This window comes from Rattus rattus, chromosome 7, assembly GCF_011064425.1.
Source record: "Rattus rattus isolate New Zealand chromosome 7, Rrattus_CSIRO_v1, whole genome shotgun sequence".
Taxonomy (NCBI): domain Eukaryota; kingdom Metazoa; phylum Chordata; class Mammalia; order Rodentia; family Muridae; genus Rattus; species Rattus rattus.
In genome coordinates, this window is record NC_046160.1 from 73,189,355 (window position 1) to 73,214,114 (window position 24,760).

General features: G+C 38.6%; 1 protein-coding gene across 1 annotated transcript; it reads left to right on the top strand.

Moving 5' to 3' along the window:
- The first annotated feature begins 2,254 nt into the window (after window positions 1-2,254).
- Tmem68 (transmembrane protein 68) lies at window positions 2,255-20,837 on the top strand. Its single transcript, XM_032907815.1, has 6 exons — window positions 2,255-2,821; window positions 8,019-8,183; window positions 11,058-11,251; window positions 16,114-16,174; window positions 18,173-18,312; window positions 19,515-20,837. Exons 1-6 carry the CDS (start codon window positions 2,497-2,499, stop codon window positions 19,617-19,619), a joined length of 990 nt encoding a protein of 329 aa, XP_032763706.1. The 5' UTR covers window positions 2,255-2,496; the 3' UTR covers window positions 19,620-20,837.
- Window positions 20,838-24,760: the final 3,923 nt, after the last annotated feature.

Genomic DNA, 24,760 nt, shown 5'->3' on the forward strand with positions numbered 1-24,760 from the left:
CCTAGGCTTGGTCAGTGCCTTAAACAATAACAGCCATGGTTTCAAACTGTTAGTTGGGCCTAGGCAATTTCCTTTAACCTAGTTTACTTATTAACAGTGTTTGAATACTTTAACAGTTTTTGAGAGTTACATGTACATGTACATGTACAGGTACCTGTACCACTTTACACCGAGCAGATTAGTGGGTTCAGCATCCTTGCTCTCTAATTCTAGGGTGCCTCATTATCTCTTTGATGCTCCCCAGGTCTGGCAACCACTAATTTTCCTAACTTTTCTGATTAGCTTACTTTTGGTATGACATATCAGTGGACACATACTTCCTGGCTATTTCTGATTTTTGCATGTTTTTAATTTAGTTTATTGTGCTTTTTTCCAGGTTCACCCCCGCTGCAGCAGGGCTCTGCTCTCTGACTGAATGGTGCTGTGTTACATGGATCTGTCATTTCTATTCACTCATCAGTTGGTAGGCATCTCAGTCTATCTACTTTTCACTATTATGAATGAGTCTGTTACTAATTCTATGAATTAGTATGATTCTATGAATGCACAAGCTTTTGTGTGAATGTCTTTAGTCTTCATGGGTATAGGTAGTAGTAGAATTGTTGGGTAATATAGTAACATATGTTTAGCTTCTACAGAAACTGCCAGGCTGGTTTCTAAAGGCACTAAATTTCGCCATATTGAATTTTAAATGATCAAATGCTGGTAAATTATAGTTTAACTCTTATGGTAAATTTGTTAGTTTAATGGTTAAATTTTATTACAACTTTTGATTTTATTAATTTTTTTATCAACGTTTGATTTTTACTTGATTAAGAAGCACTTGGTACATTAGTGAAGCACCCCACTGACTGTGTCTGAGAAGGTATTTTGAAAGGGTTGGCCTCAATAAAAAGGAGGAATGCAGAAACCATGGTGATCACTTTCTCTGCTTCCTATTTGTTGCCATAGGACCAAGTCTTTTGTGCTTCCACAACTTTGCCATTATTTCTGATTTCCTTTGAACCATGAGCCAAAGTCAACCCTTCTTATTGTCAACTGCCTTATTTCTTGGGTATTTAATGGTAGTGATGAGTATTTTAGAGAGAGGGTTTATGGAATATTTTTGTAGCTATGTGTTCAGTCATTTATGTTTTAACAGAACTTTTAGTGATAAGAAGAGTAACCATACAGTGATATAATCAAGCATAGGTTGAGGAGTTTAACATCTACTGTGTTAGTCAGAGCTGCCACAGAGAAATGCTGTTCATTACAAGGAAGTCAGACCAAGTCCTCTGTTAGTCAGAATGTGTGCTCTGTTACAAAGCTACTTAGCAAGGTAATCTTGCTAACAAAATACCATACAATTGTTCTTGTGTGAGAGTCTGGTTTATTCTCTCTCTTTTATTTATTCCTTTCTTGGATCTGTCACAATGAATTTGAGATGGCTTTCTTAAAGTTATGTAATATGAAATAATGGTTAAAGATCAGACTTTGAGGCAGTCAACATATGAATGAAAGAAGGAAATCATAGTAGGTAATTATGTCTTAAGGATAGTAAAGTTGTACTATCAAATGTCACATTCGACGATTTGACTTATAGCCTGTTGGTACAAGTAAGAAGTGACAGCCATTTAGACATCGTACATTTGTACATGTTTTATAGCTGTAGTCAAACAGCTTCGTGGGTGGGCCTTAAGCTGTGCAGAGCAGCCTCAGTGTACCTTGTGACACACCTAGGGCTGTCATTGTTTGTCAGACATTTGTGGCCATCTCCTGCCGTACATTTCATGGGAATGTAAATCTAAGTTCCTAATGATTTTTGTTTGATAAGATTTCATTTGTGTACTGTGTTTTCAGAGTTCATGCATTGAAGCTAGAGATAGGATATTTGTGTACTCCTGGTAAGCCAAGTTAGAGAGTGAGTTCATGCTATACTTTTGTAGCTATTTTTCAGTCGTTTATGTTTTAACAGAAATTTTCATGACTGTAAGATAAAAAGTGCATTTTTAAATCCTGTAGTGTCAAAAGAGCAGATAAGCTCTTATGCAAATCAATTTCTTTATAAAAGGAAATATCCAAGTGTATGTCATCATTTCCTAAAACTCTGCGTTACAGAATCAGACACTGATGCTTTCCTTTGTGTAGGACACAGTCTCAGTAGAAAGAGTGAAAGGTTCAGTGTGGTCTGTGGAAGATAGGGGTTAGATCACAAGTTTGAGCAGCAATTTCATTCCATATCAGCATTTCCCTCTTAACCACAGCTTGCAAGTTATTTCAGAAGCTAAGCCCGACACTTTTTCACCATTTTGTAGAGAAAGCCTTATTCTCACAGTTAAGTGTTAAAACCCCTACTTAACTTGGTATTAAAGACGACCACGTCCATAGCAAAATAGACAAGTAAACCAACCTATTTACCTTTGTAAAGAATAACTGCATCTTTCTCCCTTCAGGCATTGCAGTAACACCTATGGCAATGAAGAAAGAGACAGAATTTGGGATTTTTATCTGAGGAAAATGATAGATAACAACCAGACGTGTGCTGCAGGACAGGACTCCATGCCCTACGTGACCTGTATGCTTCACGTGCTGGAAGAGTGGTTGGGTGTGGAACAGTTGGAGGACTACCTGAATTTTGCAAACCATCTCTTGTGGGTCTTCACCCCACTGATCCTTTTAATACTTCCGTACTTTACCATCTTCCTTCTCTACCTTACTATTATTTTCCTCCACATCTATAAGAGGAAGAACGTGTTAAAAGAAGCCTACTCTCACAACTTGTGGGATGGCGCGAGGAAAACAGTGGCGACCCTGTGGGATGGACACGCGGCGGTTTGGCATGGTAAGCGGCCTGCTGCATCTTACAGCCTGGCGTTAGCACAGACACCCATGTCTGCAATGGCTGGGGAGTTCCTGAAAGATAGGCCGGAAGGGATTTTACTACATTGTACTAGATATGTATGTCTTTAAGGGATTTTTCCTAAAACGTTCATTTCTGTTATACAGCACTCTCAGTTACTATAAACTGAAATATGAAAATTGATATTTAAGACATCATAAACATTACTTAAACTGTCAGAACTTCTTGTTTTCCTACCACACAGTCACAGCTTTTATTGTGATGTTTTCCTATGTGTCTGTCATTTTGTTTTTATTGCTGCCCCATTCATTCCTTTCCTCTCCCCGTCTCCACCTCTTGCTGTTCCTCCCTTTAAGCAGTCTGGCTTCTGTTTCACATATGTATGTATGTACTCCATATGTGTGTGTGTATACATATATACACACACATATGTCATAGATGTCTTCTTTTGTTTCCGCCTTCCTTTGCCCTTTAGACCTCATCCTCTCCTCACTGTACTCTCTTTCTGTTTCATAGAAACTGCATTTTCCTGTTTTTAAAGATTAACTGATTGATTGATTGATTGATTGATTGATTGATTGACTGTGTATGTGTGCTGATAGAGGCCAAGGGCGTGTGTCAGAGTTGGAGCTGGAGTTAGAGACTGTTGCAAGCATCTAACGTTGGTGGAAGCCGAGCTCTGGTCCTGTGCAGCAGGACAAGTGTGCAGAGCGGTCTCTCCAGCCACACTGAGTTTTGTGCTTTGAGATAAGGTTTGGAAACGTAGTGTAGCCACCCTGGAATTTGCCCTCCTTCTCTGGCTTCCTGAGTATTAATTGGGGTTATAGCAAATGCCACCATGCTTGGCTAGAAAAAGTCTTTTCATTTTAATTCTACTTCTTAGAGACGGGGTCTCTACATATGCCTGGCTCGTCTCTGTGTGGATCAGGCTGGCTCTGAACTCGCAGAGATCTGCTTGCCTCTGCCCTCCAAGTGTTGTGGTTAAAGTGCCACCACTGCTGTTCTGTTCAGAGAAAATTTGATTCTGCCAAAGCGACATTTTAAAAGAGCGAAATATAATAGCAAACATTAAATATCAGTCGTGATGTTTACCCATTTGTTGCTTGATTCATCTAGGAAGTCGGGGTGTCTTTCTGGATAAGTGAGGTGGCAACATGCTTCTCTGTAGGAAATGTACTCTTCCTGACTTGCGAGGCTCTGGTGTTGAACACTTAATGGTTGGTGGCTTATGTTTTTGGCTGTTATGAAAATTACCTCTGATGGTTTGTTTTCAAGGATTTGGTGGTTCTCTTGACCAATTTTTAATTAATTTTTCAACCAGTCCCTTATTTATGAATGGCATATGTTTGGACTATACAAAAATGCCAAGGATTTGAGCCATACGTCCCTCTGTCTATTACGCTTTCAAACCAGAGTCCCTGAAATGGGATAATTTGTAAATAACTCTCAGAGTTTAAGCACATGCCTCCTTGCTCCTGGTGGAAGTCTGAAGTGGAGGGGAAGCAGGCGCCTAGGCACAGAGAACATAAGGGAACAGACCGTCATTAGAGCCTGCTGTTTTAAAGAATAATCACTAACTCATTAGCTAGACAACCTGAGACTCATCGATATATTTCCACATGTGCTAATATCCCCGTCCCGGCTCCTTCCCTCCCACTCGGCCAGACTCTAAAAGTTCCTTCACCTTCTCTCTGTCCTCCTTTCCCAGTTTCTAGTGACCACTGTTCTAGTCTGTACTTCTAAGGATTTAAAACGTGCTGCTGTCTTTGTGTGGCGGATTTTACTCATGATGTTCAGTTGCGTCTGTGTGCAGCTACAGCTTCTTTGGTTCTGTACCGGGCAGTGGAGTTGCTGGGTTTTATAGTATCAGTGGTTCTGTTTTGTTTTTTTGGTTTTCCCCCAGATTTGCCATATGATTTTTTATAAAGGCTAAACTAAATTACAGTTTCCCTTTCTTCATTGTGAGCAGCATTTGGGATTCCCCACTACCCCCTGGGGATTAAACCCAGGACCTCCTAATACTGGGAACTCTTCCACTGCGCTACATCACGCTGCAGCTCTTTGTTACCTTTTGATGATGGCCATTATACCTAGGGTGAATGGTGTTTTATTGTGGTTTCAGCATGCGTTCTTCTGATAATCAGTGAAACATTTTTTTCTCATATTTGTTGACCATTTATATGTCTACTTTTGAGAAATTTACTCAGTGGTCACTGGTAGATTGTTTTATGATTCCAGAATTTAGGACGCTGAGGCAGGGGAATCATCAGAAGTTCAGGGCTGGCTATTGCAAAACCAAAAGAAAAAGGGACCAAGGAATGGTGTTCCAGCATTTGGGAGCACTTGTTCCTCTTGCAGAAGACCCAGATTTTTTTCCTGGCACACAGACAGTAGCCTACAGCCATTCATGACTGCAGTGTCAGGGAGTCCAACAGACTCTGCTAACTCGTCAAGCTTCAAGCATACATTGTGCTCTCCACACAGACCAAACATTCATACACATAAAAGGAAAAATCTAAAACAAATTTAAGAAAGAAGGGAAGTGAGCTGTTGCTCTTTAGCCCATGTAAAGGGTTTCAGTTTGTTGTCTTCATCTTTGAGCCTCTTACATATTCTGGGTGCCTGACTCATCCAATGTGCTGCCTGTGTGTGTTCTCTCACTTTGTTAGTTCCTTTCTAAGAACTTCTTAGTTTTCTGTAATGACACAGCCTACTTTAGTTGCTGGGTCCTGGGGTCCTGTCTTAGGAAAACAAATCAAAAAGCCAGGGTTGGGGATTTAGCTCAGTGGTAGAGCGCTTGCTGGGCCCTGGGTTGGGTCCCCAGCAAAAAAAACAAAAACAAAAAAAACCCACAAAAACAAAAAAAAAAACAAAATCAAAAAGCCTGTTCCTAAAAGTAACTGAGTTCCCCAGGAGTGGCCTGCGTTCCTAGGGAGCTGCCTCACCAGCTAGCAGCCTCCTATAGATCTCATTTCTCTCAGCTGCTGCATTAGTGATTCAACCCCAGCACATGTTCTATGTTTTGATGAGAACAAACCACTGTTGAGGCAAAACGGCATTTGACAAAGATTTCTACAGACTGTTGTCAAGCCTCAAAGTGGTTTCAGAGCGGAGGTTTTTTTAAAGACAAGACCTCTCTATATAGTCCTAGCTGTCCAGAAACTTGCTATATAGACCAAGGTGACCCTGAACTCACAGAAATCCTTCTGAGAGGACAGACTTTGAAATACACTTGGTGATATGTGTCACTGAAGTATAGACTGCCATTAAGAAAACCTTCCACAGATAGCTTTTTTACACTAATGTGTTCTTTGGTAACATTATGTTCATGTTAAAACATGCATTTTTTTTTTTAAACTGTGAAACACTGTCAAATAACTTGATTTCTTTAAACCTTACTTCAAGATAGATAACCTTTTGTTCTTTTTCCACTTTCCTCCTCAGGAAACAGGTTCAGAGAAGTTATTTCAGAGGTATAGTCAGAGGATGTAGATTTTGACAAATGGTTTTAGCCCCCTGCTCAAAACTGTATGCTGCATCGGTCCTGCACTGCTGTTCAGGGTGAAGTCATGGTATTGAACTTTGCAAACAGGAATCATGTTTGGATGCTTTGGATTTTAATATTTGCTCGTTAGATGCCTGCGTGCCAGTACAGGTCTCCGGCCACAAAGCATTGTGTTAGCACACATGTGCCCGTCTCAGAGCTGCACCTCGGTTGTCTTTAAAGCAGTGGCACCTGTTGCCATTGCCTATGATACTTGTTAGGAGTTTACATTGTTCACCAACATACACATTGCCTAAATTTCAAGATGTATATCAATTTGAATTTAGGACAATATAGGCAGATGTAGCACTATTTTACATTGGAATTCCAAGGTAGTTTTAGTAAGTATTTATGACTCAGAGGCTCAGTGCTTAGCATGCTTTAGTGTTTTATTTTGTTAAGTTACTTTGTTTGGATAAGTGAGACTTTTTAAAAAATCGAGCTTGTGACATAAAGGGTCTTTGTGTCTGTGCTTTGATTTTGTTTCACTCAAACTTAATGTGTGCTTTTTAAACTTCAGAAGGGTGCAAGAACATGATCATTGTAAAAAGAAAAAGAAAAAGGTAGCATGCAAATGAACTCTGTTTAAATGTGGTTTATTTATCATTTGTATATGTGTGGTCAAATAGGACTTCACATGCTATTAACCCTTCTCGCAAATATTTAGTAGTTTATTTAGTTACCTGTTACTGAACAGATTTTATTTATTTATAAGATTTTATTATTCAAAAATATCCCTATGCCAGGATCTATTCAGTATTTTATATTATATTATAAAATTTACCCTCAGATCATATGTACCTTACGATTTAAAAAAATTCTGTGTTCCTACCTTCAAGTGGCTAGCAGCCTTTGAGCTTAAACCTTTCTCAGTTTGTTAAAAAAGCATTCTTCCTGGAAAATGGGAATGAACTCTTAAAGGCTAGGTTCTTAACATTTGTTTGCCTTGAAAATTTATATAGTAATGTCCTCAATAGACATTTTATATTTTTCATAAAGTTAAGTGTAATAGCTTAACTGCAATAATCATGGATTGTAGCTCCCTGAGTGTACACTGTTGGGCAGATAAGATTCCTAAGTGTATTCATAGTAGGAACTACTAAGGCTAAATATGCACCAGCAAGAAAACGTAGGTGCATTCACAACGAGGTGGTGAGTGATTTGTGAGTGAGAAGTATGCAAAGCCATGAGCCGGGGGAGGCTGCTCAGGCAGCCCTACCCCTTTCTTCACACTTGGCTGTAACCTCTTATGCCAGCCCAGTGCTGAGGTGGATTCTGTCCCCATCCCTGTGCTTTTCTGTCTACCCTTGGGCGCCTTCCTCTTCCCTAGCGAGCCATCACTGAAGGTGACACTTTCCTGCTTGAGAACTCGCCTCACAACTCTGCTCTTGCTTTGACTCCCACTCCTGGGCCACCCCTGACCTTCCTGGACTTAGCACCACTCTGCCACTTGTCCAGTCACATGCCTTGTTTATTCTGTCCTGCTGTACGACTGTGGAGCCAGATTATACCGTGTCTAAAAGGAAGGGGAAGGGGAAGGGGAAGGGGGAAGAGCCGCAGAGGAGAGGGCCCAGGAAGGCAAAGACAGGTTTCCTGTTAGGTATTCTAATTATCTACTACTTGTCTTTCAAACAGGTTATGAAGTTCACGGGATGGAAAAGATACCAGAAGGACCAGCACTTATAATTTTTTATCATGGAGCTATTCCCATAGACTTTTACTACTTCATGGCTAAAATTTTCATCCACAAAGGCAGAACTTGCCGAGTGGTAGCTGACCACTTTGTCTTTAAAATCCCAGGTAAAGCTTAACTGTGTGTAGTGATCAAATTATGTGGTAGTCTCTTTTTATATTGCTTAAAGTGTTTTGTCTCTTTAGGAGAGCAGATTTGAAAACATTTAAGTATCCAGTTTAAGTAATACATCTTTTAAAAAATAGTCAAAAGTGTCACCTACTTTTTGTTTGGTTTAAAGACTGTCTGGCTCTATTGCCTAAACTCACCTTGAGTGGGTAATCCTCCTGCCTTAGCTTTACAGACTCTTGGCTTTCTAGGTGTGGCCCCCACTGCTGGCTCTATCCATACGTACCCACCCACCCACCCACCGTCCCTTTTCCCTCTTTTCCTCTCTTCCTTGGCTCTAATTATTCTTTCTCCCTTCTTCTGCCTCTCTCCTCCTCCCCTCCTCCCCTTTCTTCTTCCTCCTTCTTGGCCTCCACTCTTCTCTCCTCCTTGTCCCTTCTCCCCCCTTCCTCCTCTTCCTCCTCCTCCTCCTCATCTCTTTTTATTTTGCTAGTACTGGGGATTGAACCCTAGGGATGAACACATGTTAGGCAAATAAATGCTCTATCACCGTACTGTAGCCCTCTAGTCCTATTTCATTATTTATTATTATTATTATTATTAACAGAACTTTAGTCAGTATTTTCTAAATTAAAAATCTTTTAAAAATTGAGCCAAGTTACCCAGACTGGCCTTTAGCTTATGGTCTTAAGTACTCCTTCTGCCTCAGCCTACCAAGTTGGGGAGACTGCAGCCCTCTACACCCCAGCAGCAGTCTTAAGTCTCGGACTTTGTTTCCTGTGATGCTAGAGATAGAGAACTAGGCAGGGGCTCGGACCTTGAACTAATGATATACCTAACTCAGATCTTCAACTTTCAAGCAGAATTTTAAAAAAAGAGACATATTTGTGTATAAGGTAGTTAAGTGTTCATATTTTTTCTTGTTTAGTGCTGTTAAAGTTTAAAGCAGATCAGAATTGGGGGAAAATACCCAGGGCATGTTTGTCCATGTTGTCCTGAAGAATGTTGTACACATACTTCTCTTCCAGTGTGTGATTTGCCTCATGGACCTGAGCTCTTGAGATTGAAGACTGTTCATCATGACTTTATATCTTTTTAAAAAGTTTAGTCAGATTGTTTAAGATAAAATAGTTATTTTTAAAAAATCATTGAATGACATTACTGAGATAAATCTTACTTTCTTTCATCACTAAATCAGTAGAAACCAGCCAGGAGAGTTGATAGTATGTTCTCTGGAGTAATAAAAGCCAAGCTGGCCCAGGAACCAGACTCAAACTCAGCAGTGAGCTAAGGAACAGTCTACTCCAGTGCCTTCTGTAAATATGGTTAGTGCTGTAGTATATGTTAAAACATCTGTTCTCTGTGCATATGTTAAATCGGATGTAATCTTCGGAAAGAGTGCGACGACTTTGTGTAGATGGGGAACAGAAAGGTATTAGAATGCCATCATTTAGGGGTTTTATTCCCTCTAAGGGGCTAGTGTAAGCATTACCGTCTTACAGTGCTTCCCACCCCTTTCAGGTGCTGGAGCTTACACCTAGGGCCTTCCACATGCCAGCCAGGCCGTCCTACACTGATCTACCCCACAACAAGAATAGCTTTATCATTGGCCCAAATGCTTACCTAACCGTTGTTCTCTTACGGAGCAAAGGCTTGTTTCTGGCTTTTTCTTTTCACACGTAAGAAATGTTTTTAGGTTTTTCAAAATACTTTTTCCTTTATGTTCATACCCTACTTTGACACTGAGTTACTTTTAGTCATTTATAATTTTTAGTGCAAGAGAAATTTTGTAGTTCATGGACCCTCCCTTGCATTTACTCAGAGTGAATCTAATTAAGTGGTGCAAAGTAGGTGTTTTTAAGTCTTCCTGAGTTATAGTGCTGTTTCAGCTCTTCAGGCAAGGGGAAGGAAGCTTTAGTCATCTGCCCCGTGGTACGAACTATCCATGTTCTCAGTCTCAGGCAGGAAAAACATGTACACTGACAGTCACATAAAGTTCCACTGTAGGGCTTTTATTACAGGATTTCTTTACTGACAGGATGTCTTTCATGCGAGAGTAGTCACAGTTTGAGAAACTGTATAATAGTACGATTTGGAATTAGCTTTCCTTCAATTGAACTATCTTCCAGTTGGTTAAAAACTTTCAGTGATATTTGCTGTTGTCATAAAAATTTAATTGTAGGATTAGCATCTAACTTTTTTATTTCAATAGATTTGATTGTAGTCTTAGCTGATTTTTGGTATAGCTGAACATAGCTGGATTTACCTTGTCTCAGGTGGTTCTTTGTTACAGGGTTAGTGGGAAATTAAGTTTTTGGTTGCTGGTGAGGAGTCATCTCTGATTGTTTTTCTTTTTTTTTTCCGGAGCTGGGGACCAAACCCAGGGCCTTGTGCTTGCTAGGCAAGCGCTCTACCACTGAGCTAAATCCCCAACCCCTGTTTGTTTTAATATACTTGAGAATATTTGTGGCTTGAAATTCAGTGAAAGGCACGTGGGATAGGACATCATGCAGTGGGAACCTTTGTTGTGTGACTTTGAACGTGCTATCTACTTTAAGCCCAAGTTTTGTCATTTGTAAGATGTGGGGAAGATTCCCCATTTTTCATGGGGTTTTTCATGATAGTTTTGAGTTTTAATTAAGATTCTGAAAGTGTAAAATAGCCATAGGAAGGGGATAATTAGTCAAGAAGTAATCAAAAGTATATGGTTAGTAAGGTATATATTATTTCATAAGTCAAACAGGTTTTATCCCTTAAGAGCTACTGACTTAAAGTTTATAGAAAGTATGGGTAGTAAATTGCGTAGATCATGAATTTTTCTCTGAAAGAATTGAACAAGATCAGATATATCTTCATGATTATGTTTTTTACAGGGTTCAGTTTATTACTTGATGTATTTTGTGCTCTTCATGGACCAAGAGAAAAATGTGTTGAAATCTTGAGGAGTGGTCACTTGTTAGCTATTTCACCGGGTGGAGTTCGAGAAGCCTTACTTAGTGATGAAACCTACAACATCATATGGGGTAATCGTAAAGGCTTTGCTCAGGTTGCAATCGATGCAAAAGTGGTGAGTCCTCAGTAATTACTCAAGCAAAGCTTACTTGAATTTCAAAGAAATGCACGAAAAATGAGCCAGAGTGCAAGAAACCACATTCTTTTATTGTAATGCACAAAAGTTACTATACGTAACAGTTTGCAGGCATGTATGGAAAGACGAGTACTCCTTACGTGTGAGAAGCCATCTTAAAAAACAAAAGTCTGATCTGGAAATTTGGCAAGTGTTCAACAAAGTTTTCTCAGTTGTAAATTCCCCTTTCTTCTTTATGAGATTTGTACCCAGCCCACCGTTCTTTCAGATATTCTTTTTTAAATGATATAATCAGCTCATTCTGTGTATTTTAAACCTTTGCTAGCCTTATATGAATGGGTTGGTGTGTTTTATGGATGAGTTTGGTTTAACAGTTGTTTTATGTGTAATTGGTTTTTATAACAATACATGTACTATGTGACTGATGTCTCTTCTCATTAAATGTGGTAATGTGGTTAGCTATTTTATAGTATAATGATAAGTGGACAGTGGTGTAATAAATACAACACTTTCCAAATGAATTCATCAGTAAAATTAAACATACTTGGGAGATTCACTGTAGTTAGTTGTCCTTCCTCGACCAAATGTTAAGAATGCACTCTTGCTGGTTGATGGTTTTGTTTGTTATTTTGCCTTTGAAAAGTATTTCTTAGTCTTTTGTTCTCCATAGGCATTTTATCCTAAGGACATTGCAGTCCCTTGCCGGACCCTTGTTCTTTTCCCCAGACTTAGAGGTTGGGTCAGCTGCAGTAGCTTTCAGAGTTCAGGTCATTGTCTTTAGAGATTAGTCTGCATCTTTGGTTTTACTGTGTATCATTTAAATGTAGACTGTTGATTAAAAAAAAAGATGTGGGTGGCTCAGTCTAACCAAAGAGGAATGTCTAAAGAGGAATGCATATTAGTATGTTTGAATGACGACTTTACAGTTAAACAAAGTTCTCTAAAGAGCTCAGTGGTTCTTTTCTCTCCTGTCCCTATGTGTATGCTTATATATGACTCCTGGGAGTCACTGACGTAGTGCTTTAATACGGGCTCCTAGTTTAAATTAATCTACTTCCTGACTTTTTAAATACATGTGTTAAAACAATAAATATTGTAAGTTCTTTAAGTACAGGAATTTTATATTTAAATCTTTAGTGCATTGTCTACTTTGAGTAGGGCTTAAATTTTTGTGTTTAAACACAGATTGCATAACTCAACAAAACACTTTAATTTATGCATTTTTGTGTTAGTAATAAAAAACTGACTAATAACACATTTTATCCATTTTCTTCAAGAGATGTAGAAATCAGAACTGTAGATTGTTAGTAATAAGGGTATACAAAAGGGTGCATGCAGCTGTGCAAAATTAAGAATGATCAATGCGATATTTTAATGCAAGAATAACTAAAATTCTAATCTAAACCAAAACATTGACTCATTTTCTATAAGTTTATATTTTGAATGTTTGTTTTTGTATGAATTTCAGATCAAGATAATAAAAGTAACTTTGAATCTTTTAAGTTTATTATGGTTTTTAACTGTTCATTCTTATGTTTGTAGTTTTAAGGAAGATAGTGCTTAGGAGACCTAACAGAGAGAAAGGACAAAAGAAGTTGAATTCAAACAAACAAGAATTCAGATTCTTGAATTTCTTGGTAACTTTTTAAGATAATCTAGATAATTTAATTAATTTTTTAAATAAAATTCCAAAAAATTGTGAAATAACCTTCTATACATTTAAATCAAATCCAAATTTTACTGTTACGAATTTACTAATCACTTTATAAGTCTGATAACTAGTTTGCAGCACTTTTGAGGTTTGACTCGGGACTTCACATGGTAATATTACATGAGTAATACTCTAATGCACTGGTTCTCAGCCTGCGGATTGCCTGAGACCATCAGAAAACAGATGTTTACTTTATGATTCGTAGCAGTAGCAAAATTACAGTTATGAAATGCAATGAAAATAGATTTGTGGTTAGGGTCACCATAACGTTAGGAACTGTATTAAAGGGTCCCAGAGTTAGGAAGGCTGAGAACCACTGCTCTAATTTTATAAATGAGGAGGCCCTGGCAGAGAAAGATGGACTGTGGAAGAGATCTGGTCCCTGACTATTCACAGTGAGCGCAGACACCAAAGACTGAAGAAGTGTCCTAAAACACTAAACACAGTGTGAGGAAAACTTCTCGGTTAGATACTCACAGAGTTGTAGATGACAGCTTTCCCTTAATCGTCTAAAGCAAACTTCCATAAGCACCGAGAAAACGCTAAACTAGGGTTGTAAGACCAGCTTCTTAAAACAGGACTGCTGGGTTGAGTCTGCAACTCATTGGTCGAGTTCTGGCTTAGCACGTGCCAGGCTATGAGTCCCAACAATGCCCCTCTACTCAGAGTAATATAAAAACTAAATTGAATATACTAAAGGGAACTAAACGGGGAATCGAATTGTAGTTCATAAAATATCATCAGAAAATACGTAAAGGTCGTTTGGATGGGACAGACTTTTGTATGTGTGTACCAAACACCGTTCCTATTTTGTGAATTCCTAGAGAGTCTACGTAGGGAGCTTCACATCTAGGTTGAAGAAAAATTAGTTTATTTAATTGAAAAACACAGACAACAAATACAGTTATTATTTGTTTTTATACTTTATCCATAAAAGCTTTTGAGATAAAGGTAATTATATCTTTCCACTTTTCATATGGAGAAAGCAGGATTAGGTTTGATAAGCAACTTTTTATTACTTTCTATATTTTTAGTAACAGAAATAGGACTCAAAGCCCATGCTAAACTGATGCCATAAGAATACATATATGTGGGTACAGAAATTATAAATTCTTGATTGCCTATACAGCTGTCTTGTTTAGAAATATGTACAAGAAAAGTGCTAAATGTACATCAAATTATAAAATGCTAATGTTGTGTCTTTACGTATGGAAGCTTGACGCATAAAAACTAAGTTCAGATTACATGGAAGATTGAGCCAGCTAGGACAAGCTTTCCTCTAGGGCTTCTAGAGTGTTCTGCTCCAAAGGTTTAGCCTTTGAAGCAGAGTGGAACCTAATGATCTTGATGAAGTGCATACTTTAATACAGGTTTTTGGAACCGTGCTGGCCTTTAGCCCTGGCCAGCAATTGTACTCAGGGAGAACACAGTACATCCGTGAGCTGAAAGGCTTTCTGTTCCTTCTGTGCATTCCGAGTTCTGAGTTCTGGGAGTGCACCTTCTGAAAATTCTAGAATTTTATCCATTTTATTTTATAAAATTTGTAATGTCTTAGGTGGTAGGGGATATTTTACCAGAAACAGTCAATGTCCACTATCATCTTCATAAGGTAGTTTCATGAGTTGGCCTCATCAGAGTTTACATTCCTCACTTGACAGCTCTGTCTGCTTTCTCTAGTGTGAGATGACTGCTGCCTGCTTCTGACCTCTGTTTATAGAACATAGTTCGTTAGAAGTCTTCCTGTTATGTGTCCATTTTCTCTTTAGTTCATCCATAACTGTATTTTATCTCATCTGTTCCAGGTACTTTCTAAGTGCGAGGGATACAGCAGTGAACGAAACATGTGTTAGGTGTCCCTGAATGTAGTAGATGGCTTTCCTCTGGTAGGAGGAGAGCGACAGCAAGTGATCAGCTAGTTCAATGTGAGGTTAAGTTTTATGAAGTTTATCCTGTGTTTTCTAGTCTCCAAAACCGAATGGAAAAGACTTAAGACTGTCGTTATCTAAAACCCTGCTTTTAAAGGCATACAGTTCTATAAATAATGTGAGACTTCATGAACGTGTGCGCACGCGCACAAACACAACACACACACACACACACACACACACACACAGAGTTTTATCTATTTAGAACATCTTGCTCAGCATATTTGTTTATATATGAAAGTATTTTATTCAATTTTGATATATTTATTGTTTATAATACCATAACCTTCCTATATTATACTTTATATTTCATTATTTTATGACATTTACCTAACATTTCTAGTATTAAATATCATATTTAACTATTGATGTTCATGAAATGTCCTATAAACTAAATTCATAGTTTCATAAAAATGAGTTACTAATTCCATGAGACCATCATTTAATTTATATAAAATTTCCCTTTGTCTTATTTACTTTTCTGTTTCTGTCACCAAATGCCATGATAAAGGTAGCTTATTAAAAAGAGCATGTAATTTTGGGCTCACAATGCCTGAGGGTTGTAGTCCATAACTATCCTGGCAGAGAGAGTTCACATCTGATCCATGAACTGGAGGCAGACAGAGCTAACTGTGACTACTGTGGGAGCTTTGAAACCTCAGAGTCTGCCCTCAGTGACACACCTCCTAGCAAGCCCTCACCTCCTAATTCTTCCCCAGCAGTTCTGCCAACTGGGGACTGAGAATTCAAATGTATGAGCTTAGAGGGGTCATTCTCACTGACCACCGTACCCCTTTCAAAGTGTCTTTGTTTTGTAACCAGTAAGTGTATTATTTAGGAATTAGTAAAACTAATTTACCATATCCACTATTCACAATTTATTACATATTCAATTACATATTTAATTATTCATTATTTAATGAAATCAATGAGTATTGTAATCTTTGAGTTTCTAGGGTTTATAAGAAAAATTGGTAGATGAAATATTATGTGCTACAACTAGAGGATAGCCATTACAATTTATATTTTCATAATTGATCAAGTCAAATTTAGTGTGATAAATCACACCACCTTACATATATGCCTTTAGTGTTAAAATCTGTTTTTGGGATTTCAAATGTGCCCACAAAAAAGTTGCCTTAGTGATTCTGGAGACCTTAAGTGGATTTATTTATTTACCTTTTCATTCAAATTCTCTTCCTTAGCCCATTATTCCTATGTTTACACAAAACATCCGAGAAGGATTTAGATCACTCGGAGGAACAAGTAAGTTCTCATTCGTATGGCTTTAATTACAGTGCAATACCTGAAACATTGCAAGTTTGAACCCCGTTAGGAAAACTTTTGATTTTTTGTTTTTGTTTTGGAACAGGGTCTCACTGTGCAGTTCTGGCTGTCCTAGAACTCACTGTATAGACCAGAATAGCCCCAAATTGAGAGATCCCCCTGCCTCTCCCCGTCTCTTCTCGGCCTCTGCCTCTGGAGTGCTGGGGTTAAGAGCACGCACAAGTGAATGTTTTGATGCTGTCTTATATAAACTTTTGGGTTTTGGCTCTAAGTAAAGGTACTTATTATTTGGTGGGAGTGGGCATTGAGACCGTTTATGCCCTATAGCCAGACTGCCCTCAATTTTGTAATTTTCATGCTTCAGCCTCCTGACTTCCTGGGTGGGAGAAAATTACGTTTTTGTTAAGAGTATTCTATACAAATTAAATTTTATTTTAGTGGGCTTTTTAAAACTTAAAAGTGACTCACGTGATAAATTGTGTTGATAAGATTTAGAACACTTTTATACCTTATCAACTAGGGAAACTAGCTTTACGATTGGATGACCTACATAGTAGACTGAGGTTGGCGTCATAGAGGATGGAGACGTCATTTGCTTTGGCTCATCCTACTATTTTACGTTGATAAGTTCTCTTATCTGTCTTTCGATTACTAATTAAAGACTCACAGTTGTAGGAATGGAAGTTAGGATGTGGTTTTACGTCTCTTACTTTGGAGTGCTCAGCTTGCCTACCTGCGATCTATGTACTATGTTCAGTTGATTACATTTTATGTAGTTGTTGCTGTTCTATCCACATAGAGACCCTTTGCAAGCCTTCAATTCCTATTGTTTTAACTTATTTTTATATTTAACTTTGGAAATTTAGTTTTCTGTTAGTCTTTTTATAATAGTGGATCAGAAGTTGTTACAGAACTCTGTTCGTTTGACTGCTTTTCAGTTTTCCTTAATTTTAAAGTTCAGTATCTCTCAATTAAGTGTCTTTTATTTTAACATTCATTCTCTCTCATTCATTCATTCATTCATTCATTCATTCATTCATTTTTGAGACAGAGGCTCACTGTTGTGACCCTGGCTGGTTTGGAATTTGTTATGTAGACTGGTCTTGACCTTATAGAGATCCACCTACTTCTGTCTGTCTCCTCACCAGTATTGGAATAATAGGCGTACATCACTACACCTGGCTAACTAATTTTTGTGAGTGTTGCTTTGGGTGTGATAGTAAATTTTGTGTTTTTCAACGTAATCAGTGTTTTCAGAACATAACTACTTGTTTCATGAAACTTTCTTTTTGGATTCCGTTGATGCAGTTTTTGTTTTTTAACCTCCTCCACTTACTTATTTTTAAGACATTTAAATTCCTTCACGCTGCGTTTGAGACCGGTGATGTCTAGTAGGCCGGTGCATGAGGTCTGCATGAGCTCTCCTGTCTCTTGTCTTTTGTGTGTGCATCACTGGCTGTGCCTCCCTAAACATTCCTAGCTCTTGGAGAGCTCATTAGCCTCTGCTGTGCAGTGATAGGAGTGGCTTAGTCTCCTAATATGCTTATATTTTTACATGCTACTGGGTCTTTTAATGAATCCGCTTAGTTTTTCTTTTTCTTTATAAAAAACATGATAACAAAGTACAGAGAATTGTCCCTTCAGCAGTCTCTAGGGTCCATCTTTATGAGCACATTGCACCAGTGTGCTGATGAAAAGCTTACTTTGAAGAAATGTTGTGCTAGTCATGAGGCTTAGTGGCAGAGTACTTGCCTAGCATGTAGGAGGCACTGGATTCAGTGTCCGTGTCCACACACACACACACACACACACACACACACACACACACACACACACACACACACACACACACACACACACAGAGTAATTGCTAAGGATTGATATTTTCTACAAGTCGTGTGTAATTACTTAGAAAGTTTACAGTTATATGCTTAGCATTTTTGGCCATTAAAACTGATTTTGCTTACTTTAAAACAGGATTGTTTAAATGGCTTTATGAAAAATTCCGCTATCCATTTGCTCCAATGTATGGAGGTTTTCCTGTGAAGTTGCGGACCTTCTTGGGTGATCCTATTCCGTATGACCCAGAGGTAACAGCAGAAGAATTAGCTGAAAAGGTAATTTGGGTTTTCTTTCTTAGTCTTAGCCCAGATTTTGTTTTAAATTATTTGAAATTTCATTGTTCGTGTAGTATATGTGGGAAATTACCGAACAGTGACTTTGCCCCATTGGAAACATTTGGTCTAGTGATATTTTTACTGACGTGAGTTTGGATGGGAGTATACTACACAAATTCAGTGTTTAGAAGCCAGGGGTAGATTAATAGGCATCTATAGGAAATCTAGAAATACCTTTGTATATCTGAATTTTTAATTTAAGAACTAGGGTTAAGGAAAAAAGCCAGAATTGATGGTAAAGACTTAGAATTCAGGTATTGTATAGCTATTGTGGAGGCTTTAAAGTTTACAAGGCAGACAGGTAAGAAAACATCATTCGCATAGTAAGGATTTTTTAAATGTTAGAGTAAGTAGTAATCTTGAAAAGAGGTGAAGAATCATTAGAATAAGAAAAGTCTACTCAGCTTGGAATTAAGCGCTGAGAGAATGAAAATTAAAACAATGAAAAAGGGGCCATAAACACTGTGTTATTGAATAACTTAGAGAGTAGGATGCACATAAGCTTTTGTAGTTTTGTCATACCAGGTATCAAAGTCAGGGCCTGGCTCATGCTAGGCAAGTGCTTGACCACCCAGCCACACTCCTTGCTTGCTGTGTTTGTGTTTTGATTTAACTTTTATACCACTCTTTATAAACTATATTAGTGGGATTCATTTAAAACATTTTGAATTATGATAGAAATTATATAGAATTGCTGGGCATGGTGTTCACCATTAATGTGCCATTCATCTTCTGGGGGAAGGGGTGAGGGGATCTCTGTGAATTGTGGCCAGCCTGCTTATCATAGTGAGACCCTGTCTTAATTAAGACAAGGTGAAACAAAACAAAAATAGGTATACTTACAGTTCAGGTCTGCTAAACACATCCACGTTATTGAACAAAAGATAGCTTGAAGATTTTTACAATGAAAAACTGGGTTTATTCCCACTGAACATCATCTTCCCATTTCTCCCTCTACTAAGCCCCTGACAAGGCCCTGAAATCTGAAATGCTAAAATTGCTAGAAGAAAACGCAGGCAGTGCCCTGTGAGACATGGGTGTGGGAGAGAAATGGTTCTTCAAGTCCCATCTCATGAAAATCCCACAAGATGAACTGAGCTGAGGCTGAACCAATAGTGACTTTACTTTTGTTTTCTAAATAGACTAAGAACGCTGTTCAAGCTTTGATCGACAAGCACCAAAGGATACCGGGGAACATTAGGAGTGCTTTGCTGGACCGCTTTCATAAAGAGCAGAAGGCTAATTGACAGATAATTTCATGTGTCTGTAATGCCAACTTTGCATCTGTGGTACTGCCTTTTAAACTTTTGTAGGTTGTATAATAGTGTTTTTAAAACCTGCTAATGAGCATCTTTCTTTAGAACTTAAACTTTCTATGGTTAATCTTACCCTTTCAATCAGTTTTGTCAAATGTAGTGAGTAACTCACCGTTTGCTTGATTCAGAAGATGATCATGTTGCATTTGCCATCCTCGGTAGTATATGATAGGCACAGAGTCTTCGAGTTAAGTCTTCCTGAATACTAGCAGTCTAGGTTAGGCAGACTTCACTCAATTATGCTTCTGTGTTTGTGTCTGTTGTGCCAATGTGATGGTGAGAGGCACCTGAGCTGGGGTGTAGCACTTGCTTAGTTTAGGTGAGCGGTGCCTTTGAATCCATCCTTCATTCCACTCACAACTGCTGGTAAGTTGTGGAACGCTTTTGCACATCCGTGGTCTATGTTAAGCATGGTAATACTGTGGTGGTGAACATTAAGTTGCTTATGTCTACTGTGATCTATCCGTATCTATATATCTGATAGATATCTGTAGTGAGAAATCTGTAATTAAATTGATTCCTGAATCCTTTAGGAGTTATGTACATTTTTGTCCATTGGATATTGAAATTACTCCTTCAGGGATGATGTCCAGTTGCCAAGCACAATGAAAGAGATGTACTATTTTGTAAATCAAATCATTGTTACTTGTAGTATTTATTAACAGAGTTGTTTGGTATTTATTTTAAACAGGATCTAAGTAAATGTATAGGATGGATTGTCAGCACGTGTCTTACACGGTGTAAAGATAAAATCGTGGACACGCTCTGCAGTTCATGTTAGAGCAGATCCTAGGCTGAGGAGTGACAACTGAGGAAGCTCTGCCTCGCTTGTCCCAGGGCTCGCTTCCGTGCTCTGCAGCCAGGCACGTGGTTATATCTGTAAAATGTACTTGAATGATGAATTTCTGTAAACATGGAGTCCTCTGAAAATGTAAGTGCTTTGTTGTCTTCTTGAAAACTTATTTTAAAAGTATTTAAACAGCAAAGTATCATGAATTCATCGCTGTGTGTCTTCCCCCTTTGCAGTACTTGGGTTTTATATGGACTTTTTAACTACAAGTGTATATTTGTGATATGTATAATGTATGTATAATGTATATAGAAATGGTGTGAAAATAAAGCTGAATTGCAACTCCTTCTCTAGTAAAATTGTGTTATGAATGATGTTCCTGTTTCATTCTTCATATTTCTCAGCAGTCACTTCTTTAGCCACAATAATATGTAGTACACTTCCTATGTAGTCAGCATATTTCAGGGACAGTTTCAGAGAAGGGAGTCAATTTTCTGCCACCCCCTCCCCCGTTACTGAATCTTACTTGGTTCAAAGCGGTTAAGTATTTCTAAAATGAATGGACAAAAGACTATAATGTGAACAAGAAAACTATTTTTGGAGAATTACTTGGTTCTAAAGATTGAGGAAAGAGTGCCATTGGTTGCTAATGTTGAAAAAGTGGTCATTTTCCAAGTGTTTAAGTGTTACTGTTCCATTTCAAATGACCTTGGTTCCTTGTCCTCTCTCTGTCAGAGCCCCATCCTGACTCATACCTTTGTCCGTGTGCTGCTTGAACTTAAGGCCCCTTTGTAAGATGCCGGGACTGAGACTCGGTATAGATATGGAGATCATGATGGTGAACGTGCATTAGAGCCTGACCTGGTGCCAACATGAAGGGACTTTAGAAACTTGGCTTTGGTCTGCTTTGTAGGGAGAGAGAAGCTTCAGACTGCCTTTTAAACCATCTATTTAGAAAAAGGAATCTTAAACTTTTCATAGTAGAAATACTCCTTAGTCAGCAGTTGTTAGCACGTCACTTTGTTCTGTTTTCTTCCCAGGCTCTTTTCCCTCAGTCGACGAGTGCACATCTAGGACTTTATTTGGTTGGTTGGTTTTTCCCTCCCTCCCCTTCCTTCCTTCCCTCCCTCCTCCCCTCCCTCCCTTCCTCCCTCCTTCTCCCTTCCCTCCCTTTCTTTTGCTCCTGAACAATGAGCAGTAAACAAGGAAGTTTGTATCAATACAAGGCTTTTCTGTACAGACCATACATTAGTTTTTATGGACTGTCAAGAAGGCTTGGCAGGTGTCTTAATTTAGATTCTATTGCTATGAAGAGATACCATGGCCAAGGCACCTCTTATAAAGGAACACATTTGAGGCTAGCGTATAGTCTTTGAGCATCATCATGGTGGGAAGAATGGCGTCGTGCAGGAAGACTTGATGCTGGAGGGGCCGAAGCAGCAGCAGGAGACTCTGATTCCACACTGGGCAGAGCCTGAGCATAGGAGACCTCAGAGCCCACCTACACAATGACCTGCTTCCTCCATCAAGGCCACACTTGCTGCAATAAGGCCACACCCTTAATAATGCCACTCCCCATGGCCAAATATTGAAACACTAGGAATCTGTGGGGCCAAACACATTCCAACCACCACAGCAGGTAAAGGCACTTACACTAAGTCTGCATTCAATCCCTGGGACCCACACGGTGGAAGGAAAAAAATCCCTGCAAATTGTTCTCTGACCACACATGTTTACAGTGGCTTCTGTATGCCCACATGTATACACAGTAAAAAAAAAAAAAAAATTAACATTAAAAATTCAAGGTTCATTAGTTTTCCACCGTAATGGCTATCTATATCGGATTTTGTGCTTCACCCTCCAGCGGAAACTTGACCACTGCAGTTTTCCTGCCTATTTAGTCCTCTGTAATCTGGTGTGATTTCTTAGTCCTATGTTGTCTTTAATGATACTGAGAATCTGGAATAGGAGGGATGCTTGTTTCCTTGTGAAACCCTTTATTTTTATCTTCTCATACTTTATCATGATTTGATTCAGGATGTGTGATCCAGACTTATGACTTTAATGATGTGGCTTTTATCAGCACATCCCATGGGGAGGTCATGTTGACTTCTGTCATTTGGAATAGTTAACTGGTTAGTTAAGACAGTGAGCGCAGTTCTTTACTTTTGTCCTCTTAATCAGTAAGTATGTGGACAGATACTTTGACTGTATCTCTGATCTTCACTAAACTTTAACTTACTAGTTTGCATTCCTTTAACTAGTTCTTGCTTAGATGACTTGTTAGTCTTGCATTCTAATACTGTAGGTTTCTAGGTATTCTGTACTTAGCAGTTGGCAGTTTAAAGGACTTTCTGGAGCTTGGACAAGGGATTCATTGAAGAGCTATGCATAAGAAGGCCCTCTGAATCCTGCAAGCAGTGTCCTGAAGGGATGACTGTGCTTGGTGGGACATGTTCTTGTATTTATATATATACTGGTGATTTTTCTTTACATTTTCATTAGTGAAGTTGTAAAACTGACAATCTCTTCTCTATACTGGTTAGCTCTCAATGAGTCCGAGACTATAAGATTTATTTAATCAAACTTTATGGCACAATAGCCAAGCAATATTAATCTATTTTAATCCTCTAAGCTAATCTGGCTACCTCCAAGAAGTCCAGCCATAGTCTCTGCTTTGCTCAGCTATTGGCTGATCAGCTTTTTATTGACAATTCAGAGAACAAATGGGGAGAAGTGTTTACACAGTGCCATGTCCGGATTACAACAGATAATTGGGGTGGGGTAGGGGATAGAGGGTGATCAGCATTTAACAATGCAAGGTTAATCTTTACACACTACACAGTGACATTATGCCTACATATCTGCTTTGTGTGTGTGTGTGTGTGTGTGTGTGTGTGTGTGTGTGTCTGTGTGTGTGTCTGTGTGTGTGTCTGTGTGTCTGTGTATATACGCCTGTGCCACACAGCATGCATGTGGAGGTCAGAGGACTTCCTGTGGGAGTTGATTCATTCCTACCACGTTGGTTCTGAGAATTAAACTGACCAGGGAGGCTTGGCAACAAGTGTCTTTACTTGCTAAACCATCTCCTGTGATGCCATAATGGTCACTTCTCAAAAATGTTCTATTTTCTTTCTGTAAAGTACACATGATATCAAGTGTTTCATTTCCAATATTACTCACTGTTGTTAACTACATTCACATAGTGTGGGACCATCACTACTAATGTTCCAGAACTTTCCTCATCTCCGATGAAAGGATGAAAGTTTATTTTAATAACTGAAAATCAGTTCTCCATCCCTCAGGCCCTGCACACATGCTTGGCCCAAGTACAATTTCTACGTTTTGTTTGAATATATTTCTCTACTCTGCATACCTAAAATAAATAGTATTAACCTGCTGTCCTTTCGTGTCTAACTTATTTTACTTTGCATTGGTGCTTGGCGTTTTTTTCCTGATACTGTGGTGGCCAGTTTTTATGTAAATTTGACACAGGCTAGAGATATTTGGGAAGAAGTACCTTAGTTGACAAAATGCCCTTACCAGTTTGGCAAGAAAGCTTGTAGGGTAGTGATTAGTGACAGATACAGGTGGCCCAGAATTCCTTATATAGTCGGGAAATTAACCTATGAGACATGAATTGTAAATGTCTTTTTCCCCTTTTCTGAGTCTTTATTTTCTTGGTAGCGTACTTTGATGTTTCAGGATTTTTCTTAATTTGGTGAGATCCAATTTACTATTTCTACTTTGTTCTGTCTTTTCATTGTCATAACCAGATAATTAATGTGAAAATAGTGCCATGAAAAAAAATTATATTGAATATTTTAAAAACATTGATTTTACTTGATTTTTACATTTTCAGAGATGGTATCAGCTAGTGTTTGAAAGGACTGGAAACGTCAAAACATAAAAGTAAATCACTGGAAATTTAAGGCTAAACTAATTCACAGAGATTTGATTTTCATGTCCTGTACGTAGCAACTCTCTCTCTGTCGGTCTCTGTCTCCCTTCCTACCTCCCTCCGTCTCTCTTTTCTCCTTCCCCCATGCACATATTAGTAGAGCAAAAAAGTTAAAAAGGAAGGGTTTTCACACATAATTGACTATCACAAAGGACTCTAGCAGAACTGTAGCCTTTCATAAAAGCCACTACAACCACATGCCTATAAAATCTATAGACAAAACGATATGTGATTTCTAGGCACACATGCACACACACACACACACACACACACACACAATTTCTGTGGAGGCATTTACCCAGAAACTATCATTCAACCTTA